Source organism: Rosa chinensis, chromosome 6 (assembly GCF_002994745.2).
Source record: "Rosa chinensis cultivar Old Blush chromosome 6, RchiOBHm-V2, whole genome shotgun sequence".
Taxonomy (NCBI): domain Eukaryota; kingdom Viridiplantae; phylum Streptophyta; class Magnoliopsida; order Rosales; family Rosaceae; genus Rosa; species Rosa chinensis.
Genome location: NC_037093.1, coordinates 41,818,327 through 41,833,543, shown reverse-complemented (window position 1 = coordinate 41,833,543; position 15,217 = coordinate 41,818,327). Strand labels below are relative to the sequence as shown.

The 15,217-nt window shown below is 37.1% G+C and overlaps 1 protein-coding gene across 1 annotated transcript; it reads left to right on the top strand.

Moving 5' to 3' along the window:
• Window positions 1-6,924: 6,924 nt before the first annotated feature.
• On the top strand, window positions 6,925-13,231 carry LOC112173561 (translation initiation factor IF3-1, mitochondrial). The gene is made up of 8 exons (XM_024311210.2): window positions 6,925-7,272; window positions 7,551-7,647; window positions 8,248-8,315; window positions 8,572-8,670; window positions 9,133-9,192; window positions 10,209-10,277; window positions 12,157-12,219; window positions 12,313-13,231. Exons 1-8 carry the CDS (start codon window positions 7,081-7,083, stop codon window positions 13,033-13,035), a joined length of 1,371 nt encoding a protein of 456 aa, XP_024166978.1. The 5' UTR covers window positions 6,925-7,080; the 3' UTR covers window positions 13,036-13,231.
• Window positions 13,232-15,217: the final 1,986 nt, after the last annotated feature.

Below are 15,217 nucleotides of genomic sequence, written 5' to 3'. Positions count from 1 at the left end.
TTTTGAGGAGATGGGTGTGGACCATTTAGACTTGAAGGGTTGATCGGAGCTTGGCACAAGCTTTGAGAATAGGAGGAAATGTGAATTTGTGAGGGGGGAAAGAAGCGGAGTGGTCTTGGCATAGGGTCTCAGATGCTATAGGACCTCCTATGAATGCCCACCAAGAATCAAGCTTCACATCAAACGCCGTCTTCTCTTTCTTCTCCTCCGCCTTCCCAATGCCGCATTGCTTCCCTTATTGGCTCCCTGGAGCCGGTCGATTCTCATCCCCGACATCACATCATCATTGTCGGCTTCATCCCCAATTCCACTCTCAAGACCTTCGTCAGGTCTGAGACCTCAAGCAGAGTAAGCCCTGATCTCATCCGTGATCGCTGAGACCTTCTAGGTGGGGCTGGTCTTTTCTCCAGCGCATCAGTGGTGTAACTGGCGGCAGAATGGGAGGAGACATAGGATCTTGATTGGAGATTAGGGTTCTGGAGGAGAATTTTGAATTGGGAAGAAGAAGAAATCGGAGTAGGAAGAGGGTCGGAAGAAAGGAAGAAGACGAAAGGGAATAGAATCGGGGAAAGGAAGAAAGAAAAAGAAAAAAAAAAAATCTGAAGGAGTAGGGGCAGTTTGGACTTTTCTTCTAAACTGAGGGTCAAAGTCTGAAAAGTGAGACCCTATGTCGGTTCCACATCAGTGTATGACGTCATGTTTCGAGTCAAAGTCAAATTTTGGACTAGGTTGATGTAATTTGGAAGTGCAAAGACCATCGTGATTAAAAAAAAAAAAAAGTCAAGGACCAAACTGATTTTAACCTTAAAGTTCGAGGGACTAAACTGAATTTAACCCTAAAGTTGGAGGGACTAAACTGAATTTAGTCTATATATATATATATATATATATATATATATATTCCTCTTTTGAATTCAATCAAGAAATCAATAATATAAATTAAAGTCAACACATTAAATTTGCTAATTTTACATCAATAAGATTGCAATAATTTAAGATTACAATTAATATATTGATTTTTACTCTTTATTATGCAAAAGACAAAATTTCACAAACAGTACACCAAATAAAGGCCACTAATAATTTTTATACATAAACTTTTAAACCGATCATTTTGGTATACGAAATCTGAAATCCGACCCACTATCCATACACGACGTTAATGACACCGTTAACTCTATGTCATTTTTCATTTATCAAGGGGTAATTTAGTACTCTCTCACTCTAACTCTTCTTTTTGGTCAAAAAAAAAAGAAAAAAAAAAGATCTTCTCTCTCTGACTCTCTCTCTCTCCACACACCCAAACCCAGAAAACTCTCCGGCGACCACCGCATCTCCTCCACCTTCCAAATCCACACGCATCAAACTCAATCCCACTTCTAATTCCACCACAACCCATTCCACTTCATTCGAACAAGACTCATCAATCTCTCTCCTTCTTTCCCCAATCTCATCTCTTCTAATCCACTTCAAATTTAGGGGTTTAATTAGGGTTTCCACCTTTCAAATCCTGCTTCCAATTCATGGCTCCTAGAAAGAAACCCAATTCTTCTTCTTCCACCGCTTCGTCTCGGAAATCGAACTTGAAAGCTCAGCCTCAGCCTTCCAAGTTCAATACACCCAGAACTCTCAAAACCTCCAAACCACCGCCTCTTCCGCTCCTCACAACCCTAAGCCCCCAATCCCCGACTCTTCCACCACTCTTCTTCAGCTACTCCACATATCTCCTCCCCACTCCATTCAAATGGTCTTTCTCCGCCACCAAACACCAACACCTTCTCACACCTGAACCAGCCTCCTATCCTGCAACCCTCCATTCTCCTTGTTTATGTAAAGCCACATCTCATTGTCGGTCCCTCCCGTGCTATCACCACCGACGAAGACGCGGTTCAAGTCGGCGTACTCGTTTAGCCATTGATCCGGCCTGGTTCCGTTCGCATGGGTGGCAACCCATTGGAGAGAGGCCCAGGAGTCCTCGTAGCAAGTGGGTATGGGCCGAGTCGGGAAGAGGCTGCAGTCGACGGATACCGGGATGACGTCGACGGTAGAGCAGATGGTGGAGACATAGTTGTGGTAGGTGGAGGAGAAGGCGGACAGCGTAAGATATGGGTGAGTGAGAGAGAGAGAGAGAAATAGATGGGTGGCCAGAGCAAGAGAGAGGGAGAGACCAATTTACCCCTCAAATTATCTCAGATGGCAAAGGTTCTCACGGCGTCATTAACGTCGTGTATGGATAGTGGGTCGGGTTTCAGATTTCATGTACCAAAATGATCGGTTTAGAAGTTTATGTATAAAAATTATTAGTGGGGCCTTTATTTGGTGTACTGTTTGTGAAATTTTCCCTATGCAAAATATAGTAATTAAAGGTAGGAATAAAAAAATTTAGGTGTTGAGTTAGCAAAATAAAAAAGGAAATAAATTTAATGTGGTAGCTGAGTCATAGGATCACAATTAATAAAAAAATTCATCCGGACTACGATCAATACAGGATGTGAGTTTTGGACTTAGATTAAATGAACTAAAGAAAAATTTTCTTGTCTTGTCGAGGTTTTAATTGAAAAGAAAAAATGCTCTTTAAGGTGACGAGGCTGCAAGATAGTTGATGAGACTTTGATGCATTGAAGTTTGGTTGTAAAAGGGTCTAGCTAGGGTACGTGTTTTGAGTTTGCACTGTACATGATAAATTGATAATGTTGCTTGCACTCGTGCTTGGGGTGGGTGCAAGAAAAATGAGGGTTATTTTAGTTTTGTGTGATACATCGATTTGTAGTCAGTATAGATAAGCAATTTGTTCGTTTAATTTCCTTGTTGAACTCAAAATACATAAAGAGAGAAGATCCCTAGTAATCATATATAAACAGTTATCAAATGCTACCTAAGGCAACCTAGAAGAGAGAAAATGCTTCGACCATATACGGTTTAGAGACATTCTCTATCTTATACCAGTAAATGATCGACTAACAAATTTCCTCCCTAAAAAATATGATAAAAGTATATACTTGTAAACCCGGAAAAAGAGATCGATGATTGATGTCTAGCTAGCTAGCCTGAGTATTTGCTTGAAAACTGCTAATACATCCATTTGTACCTAGCCAGCGCTCTATGATATATATTACTTTAGTTGAATATATATCTTACGACTTTACCTGCTTGGCATGACCATTGTTTCATCCTGTAATTAATGAAAGTCATACTATTCTTACTTTGCAGATTCAATTACAATTATTCTTCTTGTTCCAAATAGCAAGCTGCATGTATATATATAACCAGAACCATAGAATTGCATGAAAACTATGCAACTTAGGACCTTTTTTCGTTCTCTTTCTTTATCTCCAAGTCTCCTATTAGTGTCTGGAATGAAGAATTAGAATACGCTAGCATAGATCAATTGTTTCTGATAGTGATAGATCGAAAAGCAGCCCAAACTTTAGACTTCGGTATTTTCACAGTCAAAAGGCACTTTGTCCACAATTCCACATGTCTTAGCATGCATGACCTTCTTTAATTAGCCGGCTAAACATGATTAGCTAATTTAATAGTGTGAATAATAACAAAGCAGGGTCCAAGATATTCTGCTTTTTCACCTTTTTGTTTGTTAATAGTATTTTCTAGGTCCATCCATTGGAATATTCTACAGGGCAATTCTAGAACCAGAACAATATGCATGTCTTATATTGGAGAATGTTGGATTCATCAGCCTGCTAAATCAGAAAAAGAGCTAGAATAAAGGGTTCCATAACGAGCACGTAGTTAACAATATATGAATCAATTTGTTATTGTCATTAAAATTAACAGAGCATGATGACTTGAATGTAGTTGTCAATTATTGAATAAATCAATGTGGTAGTGGTAGATGATATCTACCTAATTAATTAAGGTAGGGATGTTTTGTTTTGCTTTCTTCTCAGTTTGAGATATATATATATATATATATATATATATATATATATATATATATAAGTTTCTGCATGTAGGTAAGAATTGACCGTGAGAGCTAGGGTTCAAGTAAAATCTGGCCTTCGCTTAGCTAAACAGTCAAGTTAAAAACTCAAAAAATGTGTCAAATTTGACAATGAAGTCGAAGTAGTATAAACTGATTGAGTCTCCTATGATATCATTCATGACAACTCTGCATATATCATTAGCATTTAGCAGGAATAATTCTAAGTCATTACCAAACAAAAGAAAAATAAAGTTTCTCAGTACTCTGCATTATATGTTAGTTAAGTCGTACATTAACAAAGAAATTAAAACATTATACCTAAACCCTAATTAGAAGCAGCCTTATCAATCTTTCCCGGCCGGTTCATGATGTACTAATTCGATCTAGTGTTTAAAATAGTGCACCTTGACGCGTAAGGCATGCGAGGCTTTACCAAAAATCCAAAATGCCTTAGGCTACCTCTAAAAGGCTTTTTTTCTCTCTCTCTCTCTTCACATGAAGATTAGAACAAGTTTTATATTTATTGCATAGTAATATATGTTTATATGCTTCAAAGTAGGTATAAACATCGTTGTAGAACTCTATATCTAAGGAGAAGTTGATATAGCACACTATATCCCTAGCCTAAAAGATAATGTGTGAAAAGTTTATGCCTCAAAAGCATCTTAAGGCTTAAAAAACGCCTTGCCTAACGCATTCGCCTTTTAAAACACTGACTAATTCACAATTTGTTTTCCCTTTTCACCTCGTTCTCCTATCATTGCAATTTTCTATGATCCGTTCATCTGAAACAAGCTTGGGAATTTCTCCCGGTCCATCACCTCATTCACTCGCACCATTTTAATTAGGTGGTTGGTAATAGCAAGCATTTTAATTATGGTAACAACCTACAATAACTTTATTCAATGTTGTATGTCTCAAATTCAATATACTTATAAAAATAAAAAAAAAATAAAAAAAACAATGAATCTTTCATTATACTCAAATAGGGATATTCGTAACAGTCGGAATGAAATTCAAAATTTTCTGATCTAGCTTATCGATGGATTCCTTGAGGTCGTGTTACTAGTGTATATATATATATATATGACATAGTCCGGCCACTGACTATATATCAGCGCCTTCTACCTTCTTCATAGGCTATACTCCATCAACTTGAATCTGCAGTGTTGTTGCTTTTATCAATTTATTATTTATATGCTCAAAATAAAACTTGGCAAATTTTAAGGAAAATTTCACAAACAGTACATTAAATAAAGGCCACTAATAATTTTTATACATAAACTTCTAAACCGATCTTTTTGGTACACGAAATCTGAAACCCGACCCACTATCCATACACGACATTAATGACGCCGTGAGAACCTCTGTCACCTGGGATAATTTGAGGGGTAAATTGGTCTCTCCCTCTCTCTTGCTCTGGCCACCCATCTATTTATCTCTCTCTCTTACTCTGGCCACCTCTCTCTTTCTCTCTCTCTCTCTCACTCACCCATATCTTACGCTGTCCGCCTTCTCCTCCACCTACCACAACTACGTCTCCACCATCTGCTTTACCGTCGACGTCATCCCGGTCTCCGTCGAGTGCAGCCTCTTCCCGACCCGGCCCATACCCACTTGCTATAAGGACTCCTGGGCCTCTCTCCAATGGGTCGCCACCCATGCGAACGGAACCAGGCCAGATCAATGGCTAAACGAGTACGCCGACTTGAACCGCGTCTTTGTCGGCGGCAATAGCACGGGAGGGACCGACAATGAGATGTGGCTTTACATAAACAAGGAGAATGGAGGGTTGCAGGATAGGAGACCGGTTCAGGTGTGAGAAGGTGTTGGTGTTTGGTGGCGGAGAAAGACCATTTGAATGGAGTGGGGAGGAGATATGTGGAGGAGCTGAAGAAGAGTGGTGGAAGAGTCGGGGATTGGGGGCTTAGGGTTGTGAGGAGCGGAAGAGGCGGTGGTTTGGGGGTTTTGAGAGTTCTGGGTGTATTGAACTTGGAAGGTTGAGGTTGAGCTTTCGAGTTCGATTTCCGAGACGAAGCGGTGGAAGAAGAAGAATTGGGTTTCTTTCTAGGAGCCATGAATTGGAAGCAGGATTTGAAAGGTGGAAACCCTAATTAAACCCCCAAATTTGAAGTGGATTAGAAGAGATGAGATTGGGGAAAGAAGGAGAGACATTGATGAGTCTTGTTCGAATGAAGTGGAATGGGTTGTGGTGGAATTCGAAGTGAGATTGAGTTTGATGTGTGTGGATTTGGAAGGTGGAGGAGATGCGGTGGTCGCCAGAGAGTTTTCTGGGTTTGGGTGTGTGGAGAGAGAGAGAGTCAGAGAGAGAAGATCATTTTTTTTTTTTTTTTTTTTTTGACCAAAAAGAAGAATTAGAGTGAGAGAGTACTAAATTACCCCTTGATAAATGAAAAATGACATAGAGTTAACGGCGTTATTAACGTCGTGTATGGATAGTGGGTCGGATTTCAGATTTCGTGTACCAAAATGATGGGTTTAGAAGTTTATGTATAAAAATTATTAGTGGCCTTTATTTGGTATACTGTTTGTGAAATTTTCCCTAAATTTTATCAATCTTATCGAAGCATTGATACCATGTAAATGTAACGCCCTAAAATTGATTCATCATGTCACACCATCTTCATCTTTAAAATTTTAACACAATCATTGCTCTTATGAAGTCCTGATTAGGTCCTTATCTCTAGACACAGAACCCACGAATAACGAATTTGTTTGTGTATTCATCATATGACATTATAAGCACATTTGTTTAACTGTCTCAGTAACTGGACTATAATATCACTAGACCAAATGATACTTTCCAAATTATTATTTTATGTATCAGCGCGTAACACTCGGAGGAAAACTCTGAATCCAGTAAGAAAATTTGGGCTTAAAACCAGAGCCATTCTATTGTCCAAATTAGGATTGGCCCCAACATTAGCCCAGACTTAGAAAGACAAGACATGTTAGCCCAGAGTTGGAAAGACAAGACACGAACCTCTGTGTCTGGTTTCTTGTTCGTGATTTGTTGAAACCTCGTCACCCTCGCTGTTAGGTTTCCTTTGCCACTGTCTCTGTGGAGGGTCGCAATGCTGCGATTTGATATCTGAAACCGCAAAACAAAAACAAAGATGGCATTTTGGTGCAGCAGACTCACCCAATCTAAGCTCAGGCAATTAGCCCATCACTCCAAGACCATTCCTTATGCTTCTTCTCTGCTTAACCCCACTGCTTCCAAGCCATGCGTTTCAGACAACCCATTGATCTCTCACCCTGATTTTATTTTTGCCAGTAAAGTTAGGTTCTTTGCTGCCCCAGTTCAGGTAAAATCACTTGGGAAATCAAATACTTCATGTATTTCTGTAAAGGGCACTTTTTTTTCTTTCTTTGTTTTTTTGGTGTTGAATTTTTGTTTATCTTTTATTTCGTTGATTGGTTTGGTATATTAGGAACACAGAGAGCTTAAAGTAGAGTAACTAAGCACAAAGTCTGAAGATTTTGTGAACTTTCATTGGCGTTTTGCAAGTTTGAATTGGGTCTGTGGTGGTTTTGGTAATGCTGATTGGTGTGCAGTTTTACTTAGTGTGTTGTTGAATTTTAGGCAAATGCAAATGCAAAGAAGACAGAGCAGGGCACGAGTGGTCCGCGGTTGAATGAGCATATCAGAGCCAATGTTGTTAGGCTTGTTATGGGCGAAGGTATTGTATTTTCTTTCTGTGAGTCGGTGTTGTTATGTGTATTGAAGGTTATGAAGCTTTAATCCATGATGACACTATATTAGATTATTAGGTACCTGGGAAAGTGATCGTTTCAATGTAAACATGACTAGTTTTAGGTTTTATGCTAATGCTGTTAAGTGTTACGTTTAGGCTGCATGAATAAATTTTCGAAGAAAAAAACAATAGCAAGTACGAGAAGGAAAAAGAGTATTAACCAGGTTTCTGGTCATTGATAGAGGAAAACTAAGAAGCACAAACTACACATTGTAATTTTATTTATCATACTCCAACTAATTACAACCAGTCATTGTGATTTGGTGGTTTTAAGCTGCATACTCATAGGGAGTGAATGAGAGATTTAAGTTACTGTAAAACAGATAGATGCTATGGTAGGCAGAACTTGGGGACTTAGGGCTATAGGATCAAAGCCTAAAGGAGAAATAATATAAAATAGAACGCCTCATTTTGTCTTTGTAAAACCGGTGGTTTTAAGAGAATGATGAGCTGTATTTGGGTGTTAAACTTTAGGAGTGTAGTGAACCTCTTTTAGATGTCATTCTAATTTATTTATATATGCAGAACATTTTATCATCTCAAAGAGTGAAGCTCTGGAACGTGCCAGGAATCTTGAGCTTGATTTAGTCGAGGTAAACTTTTTTAGTCATGTGACCATGCCATTTTGCCTTAAAACAATGATTGATGTTATTCTCTATTCTTCATGAAAACTAAGAGAGAGGCTTTATGTCATGTCAGTTTTTCCTTCATCTGTGCTATGATATTCTTAGTATAGTTAACCTTTTAGTTGTGATGAATATTTGAATGGTTAACTAGTTAATTTCCCTGAGTTAATATTCTTTGCAGATTGAAAATTTTACTCAATTTATTTTGTTCTATATTTCACAGGTTCAGGGCACAGCTAATCCTCCTGTTTGTAAAATCATGGATTACCATAAAGAGAAGTATAAAAAAGAAACAAGGGAGAAAGAGCAGATTAAAATCAAGGTAGGGTATAACTTGTATTTGTTCTTTGGGTTTGGTGCTGTTAGATGTGAAAAGAAATATAGAAAAAATCAATTCCAGGTAGAATGAATCTCTCTCTCTCAAATTATTTAAACTAATGCTTCATTTTCAAGATGTAAATCTTTTATGAGTTGTCCAAATTATCAAAATAAAATTCAATTCATTGTGTTCACTAACACATGACTCAATAATAATGCAACTCGTAAATATGACCTAGTTTGGCCAATAGATTGATGTTACATTAGAAATCTAAGAAAGTTTGGGAATCAATTCAAATAATTTTATCTGGTATATACTTGGATGTTATTATAGCAAATCAACGACGTGAAGAGCCGTGCATGCTTATTTATACTTCTCTTGCTTCTAGCTTAAGCTCCCATATTTCTCATAGGTATAATATTTGCATGGCTAATGTTGTTCTAATCAAATTTCTAATATATGCAGTCTAAGGAAGTTAAGACTTTGCGTGCAGATACTAAGGAAGTCAAGTTTTCTCCAAAGACTGTAAGTTCTTTGAAATGCTCTGTTCTTGATTTCACTCTACCATTGATTGGTACACCTTGAAGCCTTTCTCGATATTTCAGATTAAGGGAAAAGAAAAATGCTTGGTTCTTATTTCATGTAAGGAGTTACTCTCCTTACTAGTTAATCACAGTTCAATACTTGTCTTTTTCTTTTCTTCTCATTTGGATTTCCTCCTCATAAGTCCGCACATGTCAAATGTGATTGGCTTGTAAATAGGACTTTTCCGTACTTTTAAAAGTGAAGCATTGTTGAACGGAAAACAAGTTGTTAAGGAGAGAATTTCTACAAACAGAGACTAAGATGTTGAAATGGAAAATGGTCAAGAAATCAAAATTTAGTGTAGGGTTAGACTATTTTGTTCTCTTCACTTACTCAGAAGATTACTGTCATGCCCTTGCTATGTGGATGTGGTACATTAGCATTCTTTTATTATGGCTTTTCTGGAAACTTTAGTTTTTGATTTAGTGTTTCCTTTATTCTATTTGCTTAGTTCTCTCCCTTTTCCACCACCTTCCTCATGTTTAATTTTTTAATAGTTATCCAAGAAAAATTTATTATAGTTAAATTGATATATTGCTAGTTGTACTGTAACTCGAATTTGAACTTAAACTCAATGTCTTTTATCTATTTATTATTTCTTTGGACTGTTTGTAAATTGAACTTGTGCTTTGTTAGGATTTAGGAGATGATAGGAAAAGTGCACCCAATAAAAACCCTTTTTATTTTATTACGATTCTTCTGTATCTTATAAGTGTAAATTAAGAACTAAGTAGCTGCTTTTACTTTTTCTCTTGTATGTTGCGGTGCCAGTAATCACCTTCGGGGATATATGATATATCGGTATGTGTGTAATCTTGCTGTAGATTTCTCAATCTTTTGATTTCCTCTCTCTGGATGAATATGCTGATCATTATTGATATCCATCTAGTGATTTCATGATTTGAAATAGATAGGGCAGTCTGATTTTACAACATATGTACTGCTACTGATTTCAGGAGGCAAAGGATCTCAAGATGAAAGCAGACATGGTGAAGAGATTTATGGACAAGGGTTACCGGGTGAAGGTATTTTTCTATTTCGTTGAAGCGTTCTATTAATCAAGGGAATCATGAGCATTACTATTGCTCATAAGTTCATGTTGGCATGAAACTTTAGTGTTTTCGTTGGTAAAGGCATATTTACCTATCCCTCTCTTCTTTTTGTACCTTTGTCTTGTTCTTAGACTTTTATGCACGTTTTCTCTTGAAAATTAATACAAATAGCCACCTTTTTATGTTACATTTCCATCGAGCAACCTCAAAATAATCAAGATTGCCATCACATCTAATAATCTGCTATCATGTTATTCTCAATTTCTTGAATACCTTGTACTTCAAGTCCAAACTATTATAAACCGTTACTATCTTTAATCTTTAGAACTTGAAGTTGCAACCGTTTTTGCCTGTGCACTATGGAGTTGTGGGTACTATCTGCCACTGCTGTTTAACATTAAGTAGGATTCATGCAGATCTAAGTTCGTAATATTATGAATGCAATAATTCTGATGGTTCTGTAGTCTTATGTTAAGGATTACTCAACTTATTATCGCTAAACATAGTTTCTGTTTTCTCCTTCTCCAATCACATGGATGACATTTCAGAAATTTCTTTATATTTGTTTTGTTTTGGTGGTGGTGGGGTGTTTTTTTTTTTTGGGGGGGGGGGGGGGGGGTTTGGTTGGGTTCTGGTCTGTGCTAGATGATAATTATGCACCACTCGCTCCGCTGGCAGGAGTTTGAGTGACCTATTGCCATCTGGAGATATTAGTGTTTCGATACATGGATCTCATATTTGCTCCTAGCTACTGGCTTCTATTCAGGTTATCGCCAGTGTTGATGATAGAGAATGACTGCTATTTCTGTTGATTGTAAACTTGAGGTGTAGGGCGGGGTTTGTTTTGTTTAAGCATCATTATACAAAGAGCCTCTGAAGGACCTTATATAAGGAACTTGGCAAAGGTCAAAAAAAAAAAAAACAAATTGAAAATTAAGAATTGTCAATCGACCTTTATTCGTTTGAAGTTTGGTTAGTTGGTTTTGAAGATTTATTTACACTGGGTCAATGGACTAGGTGCACTTGTAGGTGGACCTGGCTTTTTGCGCACTATGTTAGAGGTTTGCCTTATTCCTCTTTCAGCTTAGCCTCTTTTAGGCTTTTAGCTAATTGTAAGAATTACAGTTCACAAAAACTTTTAACTTCCTGCCAGTTGGAGTTTAGTAGTGCTACTTTAGGTTTAGGTTCATTTCGAGTACTTTAGTATTAGAATTGCCTTGTTAGATCCCAAAAGCTGCTAAACCTGAGCCATAATGGATTCAATCAAATCCTAGAACATGGTGACTGTTGCATAGGTACCAATATACCAGTAACTATCATTCAGTTACAAGAATAGATGAGGTTTTGAAGTAGCTGAAATTTATTAAACAAAAATACATATGACAGCTTAAGGTTGAAGACAAGTTCACCTTTTTCCTTCTTTAGTGTCCATTTTGTCATTGCACCTCTCACATTTTAACCAGTCCTTATCTAAAAGGGTAGTACTTCTGTTGACCAATTTGGAATATTATTGAAATATTCTTATTCGAAAGATCCCTTATAAGGAAATTGAAAAAATACATCATAAGCTAACCAAGAACGTAGTACTGTTATTTGTTCTTTAATTGACAATAGTGATTTTTAGACCTGTACTTATTCATAAAAAAATACAGATGCATTCATGTACTTATTTATTCATTAATCTACTTAGTTGCTTTGTTTCCTATATGCATGCTTCCTCTTATATTCATGGGAAGAGTTGAGTTGTTTTGCCACCTACAGTTGTTGTATGAATCTATTCACAGAATCCTTCAGAGGCTTTAATGGGAGTTCACTATCAATTGGCTAATTCTGTTCCATGAATATGAAACAGTGTACTGCCTCGGATTCTGAGGGTCGGGACTTGGGAGCAGTTTTCTCTCGTCTCATTGCGCTGGTATGGACAGATGTTCTTTTGTCACTGTTTTGAATGTCCATGTCATCAGTATGAGTTTTCCTTTTCTCCAACTAAGATGTAATCCATTTACAGATAGAAGACACAGCGTATATTGAATGTGAACCTACGGTAGGAAGAGGAAAAGAGTCATTCATAATGGTCAGGCATGTGAAGTTTGGCCCACCAAAGAGTGGTGGGAAAAAAACAAAGGCTGAAAACAAAAAAAGCCCTGAGAAGGGTAGTGGTGATGGTATTGGGGTTACTACCAGAGCAGACACAGTTCCACTTCCTCCACAAGAATCTTCTGGTGTGGCTGAAAATAGGTACAGAAATACTGAGGTTTCACCAACAAGAGAAATGGATAGTAAGAGAGAAACTCCCAATAACAGAGAAATCCCAATTTCACATTTCTCACCATCAATGAGAGAGCAGCATATTCCATATCAAAGGAGAGAAGCACCTACAAACGTGCACTTCTCATCGCCAACAAGAGAAACCAACAGAGCTGCTCCATCGGCATTTAGAAACTCTGCTCAGCTTCCTAACAGTATTCCCAAGCAAGAACCATCTAATCCTAATCCTCCCCGTTCTGCAGGACTCAAGCAAGAACCATCTAGTCCTAATCCTCCTCGTTCTCGTCCTCCAGGACTTGGTTATGGGATATTTAGCACCCCAACTGGTAATGGTTCCGCAAAACAAGGTGTGTCGGAAAGGTTTCCGGCAAATCCAAACTCACCAAGTTCAAGGCCTTATAGTAGCCAAAGACCAGGAACAGACATTGGTAAGGATGGACGGGGGTTGGGGAATCTTTGGTAGAGAGCGCTCTAAAACACTAGCCGGCCAAACTAAAGATGCAGACATATTATAATGCATGTTTAGACGATTATTTGGAGAAATATCTTGCTGTATGTGCCAATAATTATTTGTCACTGTTAATCCTGAGAGTTGTGCCCCTTTTGAAAATTGCATCTTTATGCCTTTAGTATGCAAGGGGTCTAATGAGATTTTGATCTGTCTCTGTATAGTATTTTTGACTTCATTCAGTAGGCGGTTTACAGTGATTTTTACTGGAACGACATATATAAAAAGACTGCGTGCTAGTTTTACATTATTAAATAATTCTTGGCGTTATATTGGTTTCATGGTTTGCAATTATAGGGCACATCAAGATCGACTGTACTGGACCAAAACTTCTTGTTCTTCAGAACACCCGCAGATCCTACCGTTGATTCATGGAGGTACGGAGAGTCGGAATAAAAAAAATGCAAGTTTGATTCTACAAAAGAATATAGCATGTCAAGAATGCAAAGTTTGATTCTAGAAAAGAACACAGCATATGAAGTTTAAATATCAGGAATGGGGCTCTAACAAGGACCAAAACGTAGATTCAATGAGACTGATTAATTTTTCGATCACATTTCGGTAAAGTTTAGATCTTCGTGAGTAGATTTTTTATGTAAATTTTCAGCTAAATTGAAAACCGTTAAAGTGTTCATAATCGTGATTTATCATTTTGAACATGAAAAGTTCAGGTTGGATAGATTTTTTGTTTTTGTTTTGAAAAGCAGGTTGGATAGATTTAGTTTATCCAATAATTTGATCTAGTGTGGTACATAAACAATTAGCAACTTGGGAGAGAATTTTCAGAAGTGATTTACTCATGAAGACCTGAACATTTAACAGTTGATTTACCGAGATGTGATCAAATTTATTTATTTATTTATTTAAATACAGTGTACAAATAATCCTATACTAACAAAAAATCAACTCCAGGGTAATGAGTGCTGCCTTGAAGAAGGTTTTGATATAATTATGGAACCACACAATTTAACTTGGATATGGGGGTTGATTTAATTTATTTTACTCGTATCCACCATAATTTTTCTTTGTTTTTGAGTTTATGAGTGGCTAGGTGTATGTAAGTGACAAAACTTATTCTGATGGGTCACTACGTGACTAGTTTATTTTATTGTAATGCTCAATAAAGTTATCGTTCAAACTCACAAAAAAAAAATGCAAATCTCTTTTTGTAATGAGTGTGTAAAGAGCTTAATCACAACATTATGGGTTTTAGATTCGTATATTATTATTATTATTTTTCCTTATAGAATCCAATGTCTGTGGTTTTACAAGTCCATGATATCATATGCTTTATCAACCCCAAATTTTAATTTTAAATTTTGAAATTGTACCTCCGATGAGTCCAAGATGCACCGACACATAACTAAAAGGCAAAATTATTACCCTACTCTATCAATTGTGTTTTTCACCTAACATTACTTTTTTTTATTTATTAAAAAAGAAATTGATGAAAAATGTCCCATAAAATCAATGCATCAAACATTAAAGAATTCAGGACTAAAATGAGTATTTGTGCCATTTGATTTTGTGATCCTATGTTCCATGTCTTTTTTTTATTGTTTTTTCGATGACAGAAAATAAATACCAGAATTACAAAACAAAACCACGCCTAACACCCCCTCCCACCTGATTCAAATGAAACGCGGGGGACACAACAAGGGGTAAACAGAAAAATGAAGCAGCATTATTTTGAGATGTATGAGCCAATGATGCCAATTGGTCGGCTACGAAATTTGCCTCCCGATATATATGCTGGAACACAATGTATCCAAATTGTTGAGATAGCTTCTAATATCCTATATCAAAATCTGAATTCGCCATGGCACCATGGCACCTTGCACCTTCCTTGGATACAATCAATAAGCAACTTGGAATAACCTTTGACTAAAATATTATTATGCTGATGAAGTAATGTTTTATGTAAACTATCCCGTAAGGCAGTTGCTTCAGCCACCAGAGCATTCGTGATTCCTAACTTCTTATTAGCAGCAAATAGAGGACCAATTTGCATTTCTAATGACAAAAGCAATCGTGGCATAACCATTATGAACAGAGCCATCAAAATTAAGTTTAACCTAATTTGTATTAGGATGTTGCCATTTGATATGATAGTATCTATCTCTTCTAAAAAGAATCA

Coding starts and splice junctions, on each gene's coding strand:
- LOC112173561 (XM_024311210.2), top strand. CDS start 7,081: ATGGCATTTTGGTGCAGCAGACTCACCCAATCTAAGCTCAGGCAATTA. Junction 10,278..12,156: donor ACAAGGGTTACCGGGTGAAG/GTATTTTTCTAT, acceptor AATATGAAACAG/TGTACTGCCTCGGATTCTGA. Junction 12,220..12,312: donor TCTCTCGTCTCATTGCGCTG/GTATGGACAGAT, acceptor ATCCATTTACAG/ATAGAAGACACAGCGTATAT.